General features: G+C 50.6%; 2 protein-coding genes across 3 annotated transcripts in view; one reads left to right on the plus strand and one right to left on the minus strand.

The window, feature by feature from the left end:
- The window catches only part of TULP2 (TUB like protein 2), a 60278-nt gene that overhangs the window by 8569 nt on the left and 31729 nt on the right, over positions 1 to 19980 (minus strand). The window lies entirely within an intron of this gene.
- Positions 32 to 16480, plus strand: NUCB1 (nucleobindin 1). 2 transcript variants are annotated; one of them, XM_006050923.4, is made up of 13 exons: positions 32 to 194; positions 584 to 720; positions 4471 to 4578; positions 5785 to 5917; positions 7042 to 7145; positions 9513 to 9698; positions 9965 to 10055; positions 13835 to 13893; positions 14191 to 14283; positions 14374 to 14466; positions 14763 to 14933; positions 15377 to 15473; positions 15588 to 16480. In XM_006050923.4, the coding sequence occupies exons 2-13, from the start codon at positions 595 to 597 to the stop codon at positions 15698 to 15700; spliced, it is 1374 nt and encodes a 457-aa protein (XP_006050985.1). In that variant the 5' UTR covers positions 32 to 194; positions 584 to 594; the 3' UTR covers positions 15701 to 16480. The 2 variants fall into 2 exon arrangements, with proteins under 2 accessions (XP_006050985.1, XP_044786790.1); XM_044930855.1 differs by lacking the exon at positions 32 to 194 and adding an exon at positions 289 to 450.

Here is a 19980-nt window from a genome sequence, read left to right on the forward strand (position 1 = left end):
GAGAAAAGGCCAGCGACTTCGACAAGGGGCGGAGCCGCTAGGCAGGGTCCCGAGGAACCTGGAGCCAGCGTGGACCAATCAGACTGCTGAGATCTGGTCCTATGCGGGGAAAGTGGGCGTGGCCTAGGGGGGAAAACACCAAGAAAGCTCCGGAGGTCCTATGCCAGGAAGACGCCCTCTGCGGTGAAGGAGAGGTAAGGGGCTGGAGGGTCCTAGACTCTTCGGTCCTGGGAAGAAGGGAGGCGGGGGACCGGAGGGCTGGAAAACTGGATCTCGGGGGAGGACCCCGGTACCTCTAGGTCCTGGGAGAAGAGGAGGCTGGGGCCTCGACCTTTGGGTTTAGGCAAAGAGGGGGTCGAGATCCCGGATTCCTGAGTCTAAGCGAAGAGGATGCTGGAAGCCAGGACTCCTGGGTCTGAGGAAGGAAAGGCTGGAGGCTCAGACTCCTAGGTCCGGATAACTAAACGCTTGGAATCTTGATTCTTGGAAGGGGGCGGGGAGCGGCGCTGGAAGTCCAGACTCCTGGGTCCAGGGGGAGGAGGAGTCTTGGGACAGACATATTCCACCTCTCCGCCCCCCATAGACCACGCCGCCATGCCTCCCTCTGGGCCCCGTGCAGCCCTCTTCCTTCTGCCATCTCTACTGCTGCTGTGCGCTGTTCTGGCCGTGCCCCTGGAGCGGGGGGCGCCCAAGGAGGAGAATCCCGCGACCGAGAGCCCTGTGAGTGGCCCTGCCCTGCTTGCCAGCCATGTGTTTAAGTGGTACTACAGTTCCCGTTCCCCCGTGGCCCCTGGGTGGCTACGGATGTGGCTTGGAGTTTGCCTGCCATTCTTTGCAGTCCCAGGGCTTTGACGTGGTGAAAAACTTGAGGGCGTGCGTGTGTGTGTGTGTGTGTGTGTGTCTGTCTGTCTGTCTGTCAGATTTTAAGTCTCTCTATGACTATGAGGTATGGGGAATCAGGTCAGATTTTAGATAGAAAATCTGCATCCCGCCCCCGGGCCCCTGCCCCCCACCCCACACACACCTAAATCTCTCTGCTCCTTTAAGACGCCCTCCCCTCAAGAAGGAAGCTGGGGAAAAAAAAAAAAAAAAAGATTTCCCAGTAGCACCAGCTGAGCTGGTGATGTTAGCTAACTGGGGTGTTCTCACTTCAGGGAGCTCATGGGAGTTGTAGTTTAAAGTATGATGGGCATGGGGCATGGAAAATGCTCATTTATTCCAGTGCATGTCTGTCAAACACTATGAAACCTATGGTCTTAGGGAATTTGGAACTTTAAAAGATCCTCAAGGCCAGTGCTCTGATTCGTGGCCCGAATCCTACAGCTTCCACTAGGAATGGACACGTTGCTGTCTCTGGAACAGATCCTTCAGAGTTCCTGTGTGTGGTGTGGCAGGTCCCCACCCAGCAGCTGAGACCTTTGCCTCATGAATTCTCTGCAGATACAGAAGTGCAGCTTGAGTTCCCTTTCCCTTAGTTCATTTAGAGCAAGCCCCCTGTCCTCGCAGACCAGCCTAGCTCACTGGAAAGGCTGGGGCTGCTAAGAATAGACCACCAGCGGTGATGGTCAGGGAGGAAGGAGGGATCATTTGAACTGAGATCTGGAGTGCCGGGAAGAATATTTCAGGCAGAAGGAACAGCCTGGGCAACGGCTGTATGGTGGAGGAGAGCAGAGTGAGTAGAAGGACGCAGAGGAGGCCAGTGTGGCTTGAGACAGAGTGAGAGAAGGGAAGACGAGGTCAGAGACGGGCTGGGGCAAATCACACGGGGCTTTGTGGATCATGGTGGAGACTTTATTCTGAGGCGAATAGAAGGTTATAAATGGCAATGACAGCAGTCATAATAACACTGACAGCTCCTACTAAGTGCTGAAGGCAAAAAGAGAAGAGGGCAGCAGAGGATGAGATGATTAGATAGTATCACCGACTTAATGAACATGAGTTTGAGCAAACTCCAGGAGATAGTGAAGGACAGAGAAGCCTGGCATGCTGCAGTCCATGGGGTCACAAAGAGTCAGACAGGACTGAGCAACTGATCAACAACTAAGCTCTGAGTTAAATATTTAGCGATATTAACTCCTCTAATCCTCATAACAGCCCCTATGAGGTAGGTATTCCTTAACCTTACTTTACAAGTGAGGAAACAGAGGCACAGAGTTAAGTATCTTGACCAAGGACTAAGGTTGCAAGACTTGGCAAAAAAAGGATTTGCTCTGTTAAAATTGAGTTTCACATACACAATGAATAATTATTAATATAAATGCCCTCCATGCAGTATCCATATTCTGAAAGTTATTTGTTTTAGCTGAAATTGAAATGTAAGAAGGCATCCTAGCAGTTCCACTAGTCATTACATAGCTAGTCATTGGCAGATTTGGGATTTAGCCTACTCTGTTTGGTTGAATGATGGCCCCCAAAGATGTCCATGCCCAGAATCTGTGAATATATGGCAAAAGAGTGTTTGCAGGTGTGATTGAGTTAGGTGGAGAAGTAATCCTGTATTGTTTGTTTTGTTTACAGAGTATGACTTTACTTTTATGAAACAAACAAAAAAAAACCCTTGTATCTGAATACATATGTCTAGTTGCTGGCATACACAGGGGTGTATCTATGTGCAGAAAGAGTTGCAAAAACATTGCATGCTGCAAACTTTGTTTTTCTCCTCAACACTTTTCACTTTCTTTTTCACAGTTCTGTATACTGTAATATTTTGTTGTTGAGTTGCTAAGTCCTGTCCGACTCCTTGTGACCCCACAGACTGGAGCCTGCCAGGCTCTTCTGTCTGTGGGATTTCCCAGGCAAGGATACTGGAGTGGGTTGGCTATTTCCTTCTCTATGTCCTGTACTGTTCAGATGGGCCCAGGGTAACCACAATGGTCCCCTAGAAGAGTGAGGCAAGAAGGTCAGTGTCAGAGGCGATGTGATGATGTAAGCAGAGGTCAGAGTGAGGCAAGGCCATAAGCCAAGGAATGCAGGCAGCCTCTGCTGCTGCTAAGTCGCTTCAGTCGTGTCCAACTCTGTGCGACCCCATAGACGGCAGCCCACCAGGCCCTGCCGTCCCTGGGATTCTCCAGGCAAGAACACTGGAGTGGGTTGCCATTTCCTCCTCCAATGCATGAAAGTGAAAAGTGAAAGTGAAGTCACTCAGTCGTGTCCAACTCTGTGCGACCCTATAGACGGCAGCCCACCAGGCTCCCCCGTCCCTGGGATTCTCCAGGCAAGAACACTGGAGTGGGTTGCCATTTCCTCCTCCAATGCATGAAAGTGAAAAGTGAAAGTGAAGTCACTCAGTCATGTCCAACTCTGTGCGACCCCATAGACGGCAGCCCACCAGGCTCCCCCGTCCCTGGGATTCTCCAGGCAAGAACACTGGAGTGGGTTGCCGTTTCCTTCTCCAAAGCATGAAAGTGAAAAGTGAAAGTGAAGTCGCTCAGTTGTGTCTGACTCTTCGAGACCCCATGGACTGCAGCCTACCAGGCTCCTCCATCCATGGGATTTCCCAGGCAAGAGTGCTGGAATGCGGTGCCATTGCCTTCTCCAGCAGGCAGCCTCTAGATGCTGGAAAAAGCAAGGAAGCAGATTGTTCCCTCAAGTCTGCAGAATAAGCCCAGTCCTGCTGAACCAGTTTGGACTTGTGACTTCCAGAACTCTGTAAAAGAATAAATTTTTACGGCTCTAAGTCGCTCAGTTCGTGATATTTGTTAGAGCAGCAATAGGAAGCTGTTATACCCATAGCTGGGCAATCTCTTCCCATTTATTTTCCTCAACACGTGTAATGATTGCTACGGTAGACTGAGTTTCTTCTAAAGCCTTACTATGTGTCAGGCTTTTTATTTCATCACTTTTCACCACAGTTCTGAGAAGTAGGGAATTTTATTGTCTGTGGAAGAGTGAGACCCTGGAAAAGAAAAGTGGCTGGCCTAGGACTAGGAACCTGGGGATTTTTGTCAGTCTTTTTTTTTTGGCCTTGCCATGAGGCATGTGGGATCTTAGTTCCCCGACCAAGGATTGAACCTGCGCCCCCTGCATTGGAAGTGCAAAGTCTTAACCACTGGACCATGAGGGAAGTTCTGATTTTTGTCTGTCTTGTTCACTGGCTGTGTTCTCTTGAACAGTGCCTGGGAAATGGTAGGGGCTGAGTGAATGCTTATTGAATGAATGACCGTTTCACTGCTTGCCAATAAATTGCAGTATGTCTACTCTGGGGGCAGTATTGGGCTTGGTGTTTACCCATGTGATTTTAATTTCATCTCCAGCACAGACAGATCTAAGAGGAGGTGAGAGCTGAGGCCTATAGGGTCGGGTAATTTGTCTGGGATTACAGAGCAACCGAGGTCACTGGCTCCAGAGCCTGTGTCCCATGGAGCAGATCTCCTGCTCAGGGCTGTGGGGTGGTCTCTGGGTCCTATCTGCAGGGCAGAACCAGACAGAGGCCCAGGGCTGGCACTGCTACGTTCATCTTTGTTGCCCCAGGACACAGGCCTGTACTATCACCGGTACCTCCAGGAAGTCATCAATGTGCTGGAGACTGATGGGCACTTCCGGGAAAAGCTGCAGGCCGCCAACGCCGAGGACATCAAGGTGCACTGTGGCTGGTTGCGAGGGCGCTGGGCGGGGATGAGGGGATGCGTGCTCAGAGGGCAGAGTCTGAGCCTGCAGAAGAAGTCGCTTCTCCAGGTCGCACAGCTGAGAAAGGATCTGGGCGGGGAAGACAGAATGTGTGGTTAAGTGTGGGTATGGGTGGCCCATGGCTTCCAGTATCAGCTCTACCAGCTGTGTGGTCTCCCTGCGCTGTGCCTCAGCTTTCCCATCTGTAAAGTGGGGCGATGACAGGACTATCCGATGTGTAAAAGACGTGGACCTGCACAGTGGCTGTCCTCAGTCTGTACCCTGCAAGGGCTGGTTCTGTGAGTTCTCAGCAAAGTGCTGTCCACACAGGAAGAATTCAAAACACGGGAGATGCTGCCATCACACAAATCTCCTCTAACTCTCACCTTAAGCCTCCAGAGGAGCTGGGATTCTCCCCATTTTACAGAGGCGGACCCTGAGGTCCTGGTAGCAGTGTTTGTCTTTCCAGGAGGCCTGGGTCTCAGTCCCTGGACTGACTGAGCCCTGAGCCCATATCCTGCCCCATCCCCTAACCCCTAAGCAGAGTCTCTTGAAAAGAATGCACGCACGCACGCGCGCGCGCGCACACACACACACACACACACACACACGACTGCCTGCCTCGTTCCTCTACCCTACCCCAAACTCCTTGACAGAGGACTGATGAGGAGGGCAGCTCTGCTCCCCGCAAACCTCCCAGCTTTCCTGGGATTCTCATCTGTCCCCACTCACCTGGACCCCCCCCAACAATGGATGGGTGGAACCAGAGATCAATGAGCCCAGCCCGTCCCGCTGCCTAGCCAGAGAAACAGCAGTTCTGGAGCCTACCTAGTTTGTTCAAGGTCATACAAGTGGGAAATAACGTCAGAAACGCTGCCACGTAGGCAGGCGGGTTTGGGAGTGGTATGGTGCTGGGTTCCAATCCCAGCCCCTCCCCTCACGCTCTTCTGAGCAAGTGGACGCACCCCTCTGTGCCTTTCCCCCCACCCCCAGAAAAAGACAGGCTCACGCAGCACTTTCTCTGTTTCAGGGGTGGGAGTGGGGGGTGTCGTGTGAATCAGCCCTCGCTAAATGTCGATCCTGTTTTGGGGGCTCTGGGGCACCCCAGGAAGGCATCAGAAAGCTTGCAGAAGGCTCCAGAGAAGGCGGCTTGACCAGTGTCCCCTCTCTCCTGGGCAGAGTGGGAAGCTGAGCCGGGAGCTGGACTTCGTCAGCCACCACGTCCGTACCAAGCTGGACGAGCTCAAGCGGCAGGAGGTGTCTAGGCTGAGGATGCTGCTCAAGGCCAAGATGGACGCCCAGCAGGAGCCCAGTGAGCGCGGCGCGGTGGGCGGGGCCGGCGGCACGGTGGGCGGGGCCGGCGGCATGGTGGGCGGGGCCGGCGGCCTACCTCCCCTAAGTCTAGGTGATTTGGGCGGGGGGCGCCTCCAGGGCCTCCTTCTCACGGCCTTTGTAAAATCTGTGTAGAAGATTGATCAAATTTTCTTCCTACCACAATGTACTTAAAAAAAATTTTTTTTTTTTTAATTTATTTATTTGGCTGTGCTGGGTCTTCCTTGCTGGGCAGACCACCAGTGAAAGAGCAAGGGCTACTCTCTAGTTGCCGTGCAGGGGCTTCTCTTGTGGAGCACGGGCTCCACGCGCAGTGGGCTTCCGTAGTTGCGGCTCCCCGGCTCTAGAGCACAAGCTAGATAGTTGCAGCGATCAGGCTCAGTTGCTCCAAGGCATGTGAGATCTTCCCAGACTAGGGATTGAACCTGTGTCTCCGGCATTAGCAGGCAGATTCTTCACCACTGAACCACCAGGGAGGCCCCCAGATTTTCCATTTTTATAAGAACTCCTGTCATATGGGATTAGGGCTCACCCTCATGATCTCATTTTAAGTTGATCACCTCTGTAAAACCCTGTCTCCAAATAAGTTCTGCGATACTGGGGGTCAGGACTTCAACCCCTGTGTGAATGTGGGGGCAAGGCAGTTCAACCCATAAGGAGGTTGAGTATCATGTGCTCTGAAGCCCAACTAATCTTCATTCTGCCTCTTCTTAGATGGTGACCTAGATGTCCCTTCCCCTCTCTGAGCCTGTTTCCACAACCATAAAGTGAGATAATGGCAGAACCTATGTGAGACTTTTGTGAAAAGTAAATGCATTAATATATTTAATGTGTTTAGGGAGCAGGGCCTGGCATATAATATGTATTTGACACATGTTGGTTATTATCATTTTCAGCATCAGACTCAGTTGTGTTCATTGCCTCCTCCAGGAAGCCTTTTCTGATTGCTCCAGGCCCATTCATGCTGTCCTCTGTGACATCCTTCCATGCCCTCTGTGACCTCCTTTAGAGCACATCCAGCCCATCCAGTCCAGGATAGGGATTTTGGAAGAAGGAACATTCCATGAGTTCATGCTTTCCCCCCACATCTTCCCTCTCATCCAGACATACAGTTGGATCACCTGAACCTCCTGAAGCAGTTTGAACACCTGGACCCTCAGAATCAGCACACATTCGAGGCCCGGGACTTAGAGCTGTTGATCCAGACGGTAACTTGCAGGGGACCTGAAGGCAGAGGACTGCCCTCAGGGGAAGAAGGGGACGGAGCCCAGGACTGAGCCTGCTCACCCCTGCCTGGTGTTCTCACAGGCCAGCAGTCTGCAGAGGGCTGGTTGTGCCTAAACGCCTTCCGCAGATTCTCTACAGGAAAGCAGAGTTGGGGGGGTGGGGGGAATTGGCTTCACTCACACCTGGATTCAGATCTCTCCCCTATGACTGGGGGGCAGGGATCTCCTCTGTGTCCTTGTTGTAGGCAAAATAACGGCCCCTTGAAAGACGTTACCTGTTCACTATATGACCTGATGCGGCAGAAGGGCCTGTGCATATGTGATTAAGCCGAGGATCTTGAGATGGGGGATGAGCCTGAGTTATCCTGGTGGGCCCTTAGTGTCATCAAAAGGGTCCTTATAGGGTTCTCTGGCATCCTAGTTTAGGATTCCAGGCTTTCACTGTAAGGGCGCAGGTTTCATCCCTGGTCAGAGAACTGAGATCCTGCCAAGTGTGTTGTGTGGCAAAGAAAAAAAGAAATTGAGTTTACTTCTGGATGTTCTCTGGGGGTCCAGTGGTAGGATTCTGAGCTTTAACTGCTGAGGGTGCAGGTTCATTTCCTTGATCAGGGCAGCCAAGAAAAAAAGGTCTTTGTAAAAGCTGGAAAAGGCAAAGAGGATTCTCTCCTAGAATCTCCGGAGGGAGCACGGCTTTGCCAGCACTGTAATTGCAGCCCACTGAAGCTAATTTCAGACTCCAGCCTCCATACTGTAAGATGATAAGTGTGTGTTTTTTAAGCCACAAAATTGATGGTAATTTGTTAGACTAGCCCAGCAACTAAATAGTCCTCATGTGAGAAGTGGGATCCACAACCGTGCCTCGTGTGCAAAGCCAAGTGTGGGGCTGGGGAGTGGCCAGGGATACTCAGGCCTGCCCCCGCCTCTGCCTCTCCCTGGCTCACAGCCCTGCTGTAGCTGCCCAGCACCCCCTGGACAGAACCCACTCCCTTCCTCCTAGCCTGAACCTGAGCCTGCTTTCCTGGCTGATTGGAGCGCCATCTAGTGGCCATAAAGCTAATAGCAGTCATTTGATTGGGTCCATGCCTGACCTCTGTGCCTGAGGGATGTTTATGCAGCTTCTTTCCAAAACATTCTGGAAACTCTCTGCTTTCCTCCAGCCCCATTGTCATTCTCCTGGTCTCAACCCCTATCATATCGAGAAATGGGCTTCTTGCTTCTGCCTTTCACGCATGCCAGCAGGGTTTCTCGGCACTTTTGGCATTTGGGGCTGAATAATTTGTTGTGGGGCTGTTTGTGCATTGTGTGGTGTTGAGCAGCACCCCTGGCCTCTACCCACTAGATGCCAATAGACCTCCCCCAGCTGTGACCAACAATATCTGCAAACATTGACAGCTGTCCCCTGGGGACCGCAGTCAGCCCAGGTTGAGAACCTCTGTTCCCCACACAACAGCTGTATTGGCTTTCTATTGCTGCCATATTACAAATTACTACAGACTCATGCCTTAAAACAACACAAAGGTTTCTCTCACAGTTCTGGAGGACGGAAGTCCAAAATCAGTATCACTGGGCCAAAACCAAAGTTTCTTTAGAGGCATCTGCTCCTTTCTACTTCTAGCCGCTGGGGGTTGCCAGCATTCCTTGGCTTGTAGACACCTCACTCCAGTCTCTGCTTCTACCATCACATGGCATTCTCTCTGTCTCTCTCTGTGTCCTCTCTGTAGACACTAGTCCTTAGAATTAGGGTCCACCCTCATCCAGCAGGACCTCATTTTACCTAATTAGATCTTCAAAGATCCTATTTCAAAGAAAAGTCACATTCTGCAGTTCTGTTCACATGAATTCTGAGGTGGGGGAGGGGGGACCCTGGACCACCCACTATGTATTGTTATCTCCAATTTCCGGAGGCAGAAACAGAGGCACAGAGAGAATGAGTGACTTGCCCGAGGTCATGCAGCGACTGGGACTTGCTCACATAACAGAGCCTAGATTTGAACCCTGGACAGAATAATTAGAGCCCTCAAGTTCTTTACCCTCTTAACTGTACTGCTTTCCATTGTAAGCCACCTCCTGAGCTATTCCTTATTATTTATTCCTCCAAGATCTTGAGATTGTGGAGGACTTGAAACAGGTAAGTTAATGTTGCTATTGTGTAACCATCCTCATCTTTTTTTGAGCAAAGAAGGGAGGCTCTGTGTTATGGGGCGAGAAGTGACATTGGGACCTAAGACCCAGCACAGGTGGAAGGGGGGGGGGGGTCCAGATTCAGAGCCAAAGGCCTGGCTATTCAGAGGTTGGAATTAGGAACTGGGTATAGAGGTGAGGTAGGAATGACCAGCTGCCTTTCCCCAGGCCACTCGGGACCTGGCCCAGTACGATGCAGCCCATCATGAAGAGTTCAAACGCTACGAAATGCTCAAGGAACATGAGAGACGCCGTTATCTGGAGTCCCTGGGGGAAGAGCAGCGGAAGGAGGCGGAGAGGAAGCTGGAAGAGCAACAGCGCCGGCACCGAGAACACCCCAAAGTTAATGTACCTGTAAGAACCCCCATTCATGCCCAGCCCCCACCACGTCCAACTTTCTGAGCTCCACAAGAAAGCAGCTGAAAAACTATAACTTCCAGCAGACCTTAAGGCAGAGCTCCCTTTTAATGTGCCTAGCTACCTCCAGGGGCTGCTGGGAGTTGTAGTTTTTTTGTTTGAGGGGTAAGACATTCGAGGGATGGGGGTAAAGGGTTGTCTCTAGCTTCATCCTGTGGGACCCAGCCTTCTTGCTCATGAGCCCCTGGCTCTCCCTTCCACAGGGTAGCCAAGCCCAGCTGAAGGAGGTATGGGAGGAACTGGATGGATTGGACCCCAACAGGTTTAACCCCAAGACCTTCTTCATACTGCATGGTAAGGTGGGGAGGGAGTCCAGGACCCAGGCTAACACTGAGGTCTGACCTGTCTGGAGCCTGAATGCTGGAAAGGGGTCTCCCTTATGTCATGGGGCTTAAGAATGCTGAGCCCCTCTCCCATGGTGGTCAGAAAGACCCTGTCACTCCCTGTTGTTGGGGCCAAGATCCTGCATACAAGAGCTGGTCCTTTCTTCTGGGGTATACCAGACTTCTGGGTTGTAAGGACTGATCAGTATCCCTAACAGAGCAAACCAGGCTTGGCTAGGTATGGACCACCCCCCGCCCCCACCCTACTTCATGGCAGTACAGAAGCCCTGGTCCCCCCTGGGGGTCCTATTGCTAAGGCGGGGTGTCGGGGGCCGGGGGTGCTGAGCTCTAGTTACCGGGCCTCCAGGGAGCCAGGAAGCCCCTTCTGCATGCTAATTCAGGGGCATATTCCCCTTCATCCTCCTCCTGCCTGGAAACATCACCTCTGTGTCCAGCCTCAAATTCCAAAACCTCCAAATGCCAGGCGTTTGACTCTGAATCTGGCCCATGCTGGGTCTTATATCCTGACGTCACTTTTTTTTTTTTTTAACTGTGCCCTGAGGCTTGCAGGATCTTAGTTCCCTGACCAGGGATTGAACCAGGGGCCCTTGGCAGTGAAAGCGCAGAGTCCTAACCACAGGATGACCAGGGAGTCCCCCTGATGTCACTTCTTGCCAGGCCCCCTCAGGTGTGCCCAGGATCCCCACGCAAAAGCTATAGCCTGTCACCAGAGCTTAGCAGGGTCTGATTCATTTATTCAACAAAGGTTTGCTAAGTGACCTCTTAAGGACTGAGTTTCATGGAGATCCTGTGGGTACAGATGTGAACAAAAGAAAGCCTCCCTGCCATCACAGAGCCTGTGACCAGGCAAATACTCTATTTCAGTGAATCAAAGTGACCTTGGAGTATAAGACACACTTGAATTTTATACAAACTGCCCTTTAAACTGACACACCCTCAATGATAAGATACCTCCCAATTTCATGCATGATAAAATATGGGGAGCAAAAAAAGTACATTTTTAGAGTTGGTGAAGTTGGTTCTATTGTAGATGATCAGAGAGTCACATGTACCATGGAAACAAGGACATCGGAATTTAGGGTCTACAGTGATGATTTTTAGATAACTTGGTCTGGAAAGGTGTTTGCTAGATCAGCATTGTCCAGCAGAGCTTTCTGTGCTGATGGAAATGTTCCACACCTGTGTTGTCCAAGACAGCAGCCACCAGCCCAATTGCTTTTTTTTTTTTCCATACACACAGAGTACGGGATCTTAGTTCCCCAACCAGGGATTGAACCTGTGCCTCCTGCAGTAGAAGCATAGAGTCTTAACCACTGGATCACCAGCGAAGTCTTTTTTGAAATGAATGAGGAAGTTTATTAACCCAGCATCCTTTGTTCTTTTTTTTTTAAATTAATTTTTATTGGCGCATAGTTGATTTACAGTGTTGTGCTAATTTCTGCTATAGAGCAAAGTGACTCAGTTTTAGCTTTTTTTTTTTTTAGCTTATTTTTTTAAGCTACTTTTCCCATGTAGATCATTAGAGAGTATTGAGTAGAGTTCCCTGTGCCATACAATAGGTTCTTATTAGTTCCCATGTGTTCCATTAGTTCCCATGGCTATTAATTAAGGACTTGAAATGTGGGTTTTACAACTAAGAAACAGTATAGTGGTGGGGGTGTGCAGTTAAATTTTTAAAATTTTGTAATTGTAGTAAAATACACTTGACATAAAATCTACGATCTTAGTTAGCCATTTTTAAACGTACATTTCAATAGGGTTAAGTACACTCACATTGTTATGCAAGCGTTTTCATCCTGGCAAAAACTGAAGCTCTATGTTAATCATCAGTTCCGCATGACCTTTCTCCCCAGCCCATAGTTACTTCTGTTTTCTTTTCTCTATGATTTTTGACTCATAACTACTTCATAGAAGTGGAATTGTACAGCATTTGTCTTCTTTGTGACTGGCTTATTTCCCTTAGCATAATGTCAAGGAAATGAATTTTTCATTGTATGTGATTGTTGCTCATTGACATTTCATTTGCCCCGTGTAGCTAGCAGCCACTGGATGGCACTGCACAGCGCAACAGAGATGACATTTGAACCAAGACCTCAGTGAAGTGAGGGGTTGAGTCTCACAGATACGTGTCTAAATTGGGGACACAGCAAACACAGGCAGAGGAGAATGAACTTGGTGGGTTTCCCAAGGTCACTGGAACAGAATGCTGGAAGAGAAGAATGATGAGAAATGGAATTCCCTGGCAATCCAGGGGTTAGGACTCCGAGCTTTTACTGATGAGGGCATGGGTTCAATCCCTAGTCAGGAAACTAAGATCCCACCTGCTGAGTGGCTCAACCAAAAGAAAAGAATGATAGGAAAGACTGTTGGGGAGATAAGAGCACTTCTACAGTCAGAGTGAGAAAGCTGGATTTTATTCTGTCTTGAGTGAGACACTGAAAAAGGATTTTGAGCAGAGGAACTGACCCCACCTGTCAAGTGTTAACAGGATTCATCTGAGTGCTGGGTGCTGTGTCAAGGACAGGCTGTAGGGGTCGAGAGTCAAAACCAGGATCCAAGTCAGAAGTCATGAGATGCTGATGGCTGGACCATGGAAGTAGGAAAGAGTGATAGGATTCTGGATTCATCTTGAAGGTCAAGCTGGTAGGACTCAGAGATGGACTGGATGAGGACTGTAATGGAACAAAAGAGTCAAGGGTGACTCTGAGGTTTTTGGCCTGAGCAACTGGAAGGAATGGGAGAGAAAAGCAAACAAGATTGGGAGCTGGGTCTGTTCACATCAAGTTAAGAAATGTCTGTTAGACATTTAGGTGGCGATGGAGAGTAGGCAGTGGGGTATTCAAGTGTGGAGGCAGCTCATGGATGGCATTAAAGTGAGGGAAACCCATCTAAGGAAGTCTGGGCCAATTGAACTCTCCTTATGATGGCTAATGTTCTGTGTGCTGCCCAATATGGCGGCCACTGGCCATTTATGGGTATTGAATGCTTGCCATGTAGCAAGTGGGACTGATAAATTGAAACTTTAATCTTATTTGATACTGATTTAAATTTAAACAGCCCATCTGACTAGTGGCAACCGTAATGGACAAATCTGAATACTTGATAGGAAAGACGACTCTGACCCCTGGGGTACACCAAAGTGTAGAGGTCAGGGAGAGGGCAGGGCCGGCTAAGGAAAATAAGGACAGCTGGAGAGGAGAGAATGATGTTCTGGGAGCCAAAGGCAGAAAGTCAAGTTAAAGTGCAGGCTAAAGACTAACCATTGGATTTGCAAGATCAGGGTTCCTGGCCACCTCTGTTGGGGCAGTGAGCAAGGCACATACGGCACATTGGCAGGGAGAAGCTTCTCTGGCGATGGGAGTCAGCCCAAGGGTGGTTCTCGGGGAGGTGCCGCTGACACCCCTGGATCCTGGGCAAAGGGGCTGATCCTGTGGCCAGATCACTGGTAGCTAGAGATCAAGTTATTCTGCAAGACAGTGGGCCCACGAATAGTCCCATTGGAGCCTGACCTTCATCTATTCCATTCTTGAGATCCTGGTTGGGAAAGGGGTGTCCTAACATCAGGTCTATGGGGCACTGAAGCCTGAAGGCCACCATCCTAACAACCACCCTGCTGTTGCCCGTCCTCTGAGAATAGACCTCGCATCAGCCAGATCTCTAGCAGATCACTTAGGGACTTGACCCACTCTGTGCTTAGTCCCCGAAGAAACCTTGTTGTCTCTTCTTCAGATATCAACAGCGATGGTGTCCTGGATGAGCAGGAGCTCGAGGCCCTCTTCACCAAGGAGGTGTGTCTTGGAGGCCGTGGGTGAAAAGGATGCCCATATCAACCACATGTCCCCTTAGGATCCTCAGGATCCCCTCAGGTGCCCCGGGATGTGGGTTCAGGGTGAAAACTACAACTCCCAGCAGTCCCTGGGGCAAAAAGAGGCTGCCAGGAGTGGCAGGGTACCCCAAAGACTGATGGGAGTTGAAGTTTGCTGTGTCTGTGTGTGGGTGGAGGGGGCGGGGGGCGTTAGGTTAGCCTGGGAAGGAGCATACCCTGGACCTCTCAGTACATCCTGCCTTTCACTTGACCCTTGCAGCTGGAGAAGGTGTACGACCCAAAGAATGAGGACGATGACATGCGGGAGATGGAGGAGGAGCGGCTGCGCATGCGCGAGCACGTGATGAAGAATGTGAGTGGAGGGACCTGGGTCGTGGGCGGGGGTGAGATAGGTAGGTGGAGGAGGTCCTGCTCCGTTGCTTACCCTTACCTGGCTCCCCAGGTGGACACCAACCAGGACCGCCTCGTGACCCTGGAGGAGTTCCTCGCATCCACGCAGAGGAAGGAGTTCGGGGACACTGGGGAGGGCTGGGAGGTGAGGACACGGGCGATACTCTGGGTCCTGACTATCCCTCTCTCACAGACCTAACCCTTCAGGGTCTCTGGCCACTTTTCTTTCTCTCTGGGCCTCCCACCCTCAGCTCTCTGTTCCCCCAACCCCCTGGGATTTCTCTCCCCCCAACTCTGGCCTTTATCCCCTTTCCCTAGTTCCGGCTTAGGTCTCTCCATCCACACGCCTGGCCCAGGCCTCCCCACCTTCCCTGAACCTCCTCCATCAGCAGGGCCAAGGCTGGAGTCGCCCTGCCGATGGCCCCTGTTCTCACCCTGCAGACGGTAGAGATGCACCCTGCTTACACGGAGGAGGAGCTGAGGCGTTTTGAGGAGGAGCTGGCTGCCCGGGAGGCAGAGCTCAATGCCAAGGCCCAGCGCCTCAGCCAGGAAACCGAGGCTCTGGGGCGCTCCCAGGGCCGCCTGGAGGCCCAGAAGAGAGAGCTGCAGCAGGTGACTGGCCAGGGAAATGGATCCATCCTCTGATTCCCTGGTGGCCTTTGTCCTGGTGTGTCCACAAGTGGGGAAGGCCTGGGGCCACTATGTTAATCACTGGTAGATCCATGGGTGGCAGCCGCCGCCATCTTGAGTAAGGGCAGACGTTCTCATCCCTGGCTGCTGCGCAGCTGCCATGTTGGATAAGGGCAGTGAGGTTGTAAGCAGGAAAGGAGGGGAAGGCCAAAGAGGGAGGCGGCGGCTTCCCTGTCCAAAGGTGTGACCCAAGCCATGACAGGTAAGGGAGAACTGGATCTTTAACTAGTATTAAGCCCAACTCACAGTGAGAGAGAAAAACTGAAGGCCCTCGAGAAAGGACTGGTCCATGACCACACAGCAGGTTGCCATGGAGACTCAGCATCCTACCGTCTTGCCTCTGTGATCTCTCCCACCCGCTGCAGGCCGTTCTGCAAATGGAACAGAGGAAACAGCAGCAGCAAAGCCACAACAATCCAGCCCCCGGCCCCGAGGGACAGCTCAAGTTCCACCCGGACACAGGTGCTGGCCCGTTGGGCCCGGGGGCCAGGGAGGGAGCTGGGGGCCCAGACTTCCGAGTCTAAGGGAGGAGGGGCTGCGATGTCTAGCCCTGCCATGTTCTCCCTCCGTTTTCAGATGATGCACCCGTCCCAGCTCCAGCCGGTGACCAGAAGGATGTGGATGCTTCAGAAAAGAAGGTCCCAGAACAGACTCCTGAGCCTCCCCAGCTGGATTCACAGCACCTGTGATCGTTCCAGGACCCCAACACTCAGGGTTCCTCCCAAGGCTGATGGGAGGGGGGTGGAGTGTCACAATCAACCTCCTCTGGGGACCCGGCCACACCTGTGGCCTCCTGGGGGAGGGGGAACAGGCTGGCTGTTTCCTTCTCATACTGCTGCCCGGGCCCCGTATCTGCCGCCTCAGCCTCCACAGCCTTCCAGTCTGTGGTCCCCTCTTTCTGTTCCCCTCCAAGGGACTTGCCTTCTCATATCCAGTTGAGTGCTCACTGGCCTCAGCTTCACTTAGGGAAGCCCCCTCCCTCCAGGGAGGGTCTGCTCACACCTGCCTTTCTAGTTGGTTTGACCTTGACGCCCAGGTTGTGGCCACTCCAGCATCCCGCATCCCCACAGCTGCTGGAATCCTGCCTGCTGCTCTGGGCCCAGCTTCCGCTGGTCTGTGGGGCTTCAGTGGCCCCTCAACACCTTTCTCTACCTTTTGTGGGACTGGCGATGCCTCAAAGACAGTGTCTCCCCCACAGCTGGGTGTGAGGGTCAGAAGAGTCCTCTGCATTGCTGATCAACTCTGATCCCAGGAGCCCTGACTCTCCTGACCCCTGGTTTCCAGCCATCTCAGCCCCCTCCCTGATGTCATGGCTCCTAGCCCCTTTCTTCCACATCCCCAGAAGGATCACAGAACTGACCCCACCCCAGGATTAGGTTCCAGCCCCTCAGCCTTTCTGGCTTTATCTCACTCGGCTCCCTGTCCTGCTGTATATGCTGGTTCCATCCAAATACACTTTCTGGAACAAATCCATGCCTCTGTTTCTTTGGAAACCCTGTTTCTTCTGAAACTCCACCTGTACTTCACCTGCCAAAGCCCTCTTCATTAAGAATCAATTCAAGCATCATTTCTGAGAGGCTCCATCGTGGCCTCTTTGTCCTGTCCTGATGGGTCTGCTGCCTACACACATATGCATACCTTCAGTAGAATCTCTTCAGCCACAAGGACAGAAAACCCAAACGGCTTACACAAGAAAGAAAAGTGTATTATCGCCCCAAACAAGAAGTCTCAAAGTAAAGTGACTCCAAAGCCTTCAGGGAACTAGGTTCTCCCATCTGCTAGCCCTGCTGCGGTAGGTGTGCGTGGAAGGTGGGGGGAACCTATACGCCTCTTGTCCCAAAGTGGCTGCAGCTGCTCTGGATGTCACACCTGTCTGCACTAACAACTGACAAAGGAAATTGGCAGAGGCTAAAAATCAGCCTCCTGAGCCCACCCAGAGCCTGTTTACCAGAATGTTACTGAGAATGAGACAGGTCTAGTTTAGCATCCACAAAAAGGAAGAAATGTAAAGGAGGCCCCAGTGATAAAAAATTATCTGTGAGGGTCATTAACAATACGTATTCTCAGGATTTCTCTGGTGGCCCAGTTGATAAGAATCTGCCTGCCAATGCAGGGGACTCGGGTTTGATCCCTGGTCTGGGAAGACTTCACATGCTGCAGATCAACTAAGCCTGAGTACCACAACTACTGAGCCTGTGCTCTAGGGCCTGTGTGCTGCAGCTACTGAAACCTGTGTGCTCTAGAGCCCATACTCCACAAGAAGAGAAGCCACAGCAATGATGAGGCCTTGCAGCACAACAAAGAGTAGCCCCCGATCACCGCTACTAAAGAAAAGCCCGCACAGCAATGAAGACCCAGTGCAAGCAAAATAATTTAAAAACAAAAAAGCAATACATATTCCCAGATCCTGGAATGTTGAAGGAAATTTACTGGGAAGATATATGTGCTGCACCCTTCCTTTAGGAACCTCAAAAATGACCTTCACAAACTTCAGCCACAGCCTCTCTGCTTCTCTTGGAAAACTGGAAGCTGGGCCTCAGTGACCCAATCTGGAAACTGGGCTTAAAATGGTAGCCACTTTCCAGCATTCTTTGAAGGATCTAATAAGCCTATACATGAGTGGCATCTCTTCTGGCCTGAAATATAAGGTTAGCAAGTAATAGCTGTTATTGGTATTAAGTGGACATGTTTAAGCAACTAGGGCTTCCCAGGTGGCACTAGTGGTAAATAATCCACCTGCCGATGCAGGAGAATCGAGTTCAATCCCTGGGTCAGAAAGATCCCCTGGAGGAGGAAATTCTGCCCACTCCTGTGTTCTTGCCTGGAGAATCCCATGGACAGAGAAGGCTGGCAGCCTACAGTCCATGGGGCTGCAGAGAGTTGAAAGTGAAAGAGGAGAGTGAAAAAGTTGGCTTAAAGCTCAACATTCAGAAAATTAAGATCATGGCAACAAGGACTTACTGTATAGCACAGGGAGCTATATTCAGTATCTCATGAAGTGAAGCCAAGTGAAAGTCTCTCAGTCGTGTCTGACGCTTTGCGACCCATGGACTACACAGTCCATGAAATTCTCTAGACCAGAATACTGGAGTGGGTAGCTGTTTCCTTTCCCAGGGGATCTTCCCAACCCAGGGATTGAACCCCGGTCGCCTGCATTGCAGGCGGATTCTTTACCAGCTGAGCCACAAGGGAACCCCAAAAATACTAGAGTGGGTGGCCTATACCTTCTCCAGTGGATCTTCCTGACCCAGGAATTGAACCTGGGTCTTCTGCATTGCAGGTGGGTTCTTTACCAACTGAGCTATCAGGGAAGCCCCTCATAATAACCTGTAATGGAAAAGAATATATATATATATATATATATATATATATATATATATATATATATACACACACACACACACACCCATACATATATATTCACATACACATATATATGTGAATCATTTTGTGGTACACTTGAAAATAACATTGTAAACCAACTACGCTTCAAAAAAAAGCTGTTTTGAAAAAAACAAAACAAAACACACACTAAACTCTCCATCATGTACCTCCTCACCTTTTTCATGGGCTCTGAGCAGCCACCAGAACTCTCATAGTATAAACCCTAATATTACCACTGATGGTGAGTAATTAATTTCTTATAGCAACAGACGGAAATGAATACACAGTAGCTAACAGTCCCACAACACTTAGAATGTAGCAGGTGCTATCCCAAACACATTATATATTATAAATAAAATTCATTTCATCCTCACAAAAGCCCTGGGAGGTAACATTCATCACTCCCATTTTACAGATGAGGCTAATAAGAGAAGCCAAGACACTTGCCTGATGTCCCACAGCTAGTAAGTGGCAGAGTGGGGACTGGAGCCCCAGCAGGCTGGATCCAAAGTTCGCTTTCTGAAGAATGATGAGGGGTTGGTTTGGGCAGGGGGTTGGGGGGTTGGCACAGCATGTACACTCAAAAAAATTCCGATGAACAAAAGAGTTAATGTATAAATGCTATTGGTCTCTTCCTAGCACACCATCCACCCAGTCATTGCCTGGCTGACAGTTTCTGTGTGACCTTTAATTTCACAGGTTTTTTTCTAACATTTGAATATGACGCAGGTCATCATCTCCTTTCCCCACTCCTTCACACTTCATCACCTGCAGGGTGAGCTCTTTGACCCTTCACAAATGGCCCAATTATTGTCTGTAAATGAATCTTTCATGCGTCCCCTGTGCTCCAAGCTCTCAGTTCTAACTGGATTCAGCTTTTTTCCTGCATGGGTTGTTTCTTCTGTCTGGAAGGCCATCTCTGTTTCTATACCAGGAAAACCTACATCAAAATCTTGCAAAATGCAGCACTTCCCAGGCAGTGCAGTGGATGAGTCCACCTGCCAGTGCAGGGATCACTGGTTCGATCCCTGGTCTGGGAGGATTTCGGAGCAACTAAGCCCACGCGCCACAACTGCTAAAGCCTACGTGCTCTGGGGCCTGAGAGCCCCAGCTAACGAGCCTCTGTGCTGCAACTACTGAAGCCTGAGCACCTAGAACCTGTGCTCTGCAACAAGAGAAGTCACTGCAGTGAGAAGCCCGAGAACCACATCTAGACAGCAGCCCCCATCTCTACAACTCGAGAAAGCCCACGTGCAGCAGTGAAGACCCAGCACAGTCAGAAGTAAGTAAATAAATCAATCCACTCTTCTCAAAAAATCTTTCAAATTGCATTTCAATCATGCCCTCATCTGCCCAGGCTTTCCTGGTCTTCAGGTTGGGCTACGAGTGCCCCAACCCCAGCCTCTATACTGCCGAGTGTTCCCACCATTACGACATGTATCATCCGAGATATGCAAAAAAGAAAAGTGGTTGCCTGAGGAGGCCTTACAAACAGCTGAGAAAAGAGAAGCGACAGGCAAAGGAGAAAGGGAAAGATATACCCAAATGAATGCAGAGTTCCAGAGAAATACGACAGATAAGAAAG

Source organism: Bubalus bubalis, chromosome 18 (assembly GCF_019923935.1).
Source record: "Bubalus bubalis isolate 160015118507 breed Murrah chromosome 18, NDDB_SH_1, whole genome shotgun sequence".
Classification (NCBI taxonomy): Eukaryota; Metazoa; Chordata; class Mammalia; order Artiodactyla; family Bovidae; genus Bubalus; species Bubalus bubalis.

What these genes read in the sequence shown, in the direction of transcription:
- NUCB1 (XM_006050923.4), top strand. Translation starts at nt 595, where the DNA reads ATGCCTCCCTCTGGGCCCCGTGCAGCCCTCTTCCTTCTGCCATCTCTA. An exon ending in GACCTTCTTCATACTGCATG is followed by an intron (nt 10,056 to 13,834) that starts GTAAGGTGGGGA and finishes TCTCTTCTTCAG; the next exon opens with ATATCAACAGCGATGGTGTC. An exon ending in ACACTGGGGAGGGCTGGGAG is followed by an intron (nt 14,467 to 14,762) that starts GTGAGGACACGG and finishes CTCACCCTGCAG; the next exon opens with ACGGTAGAGATGCACCCTGC.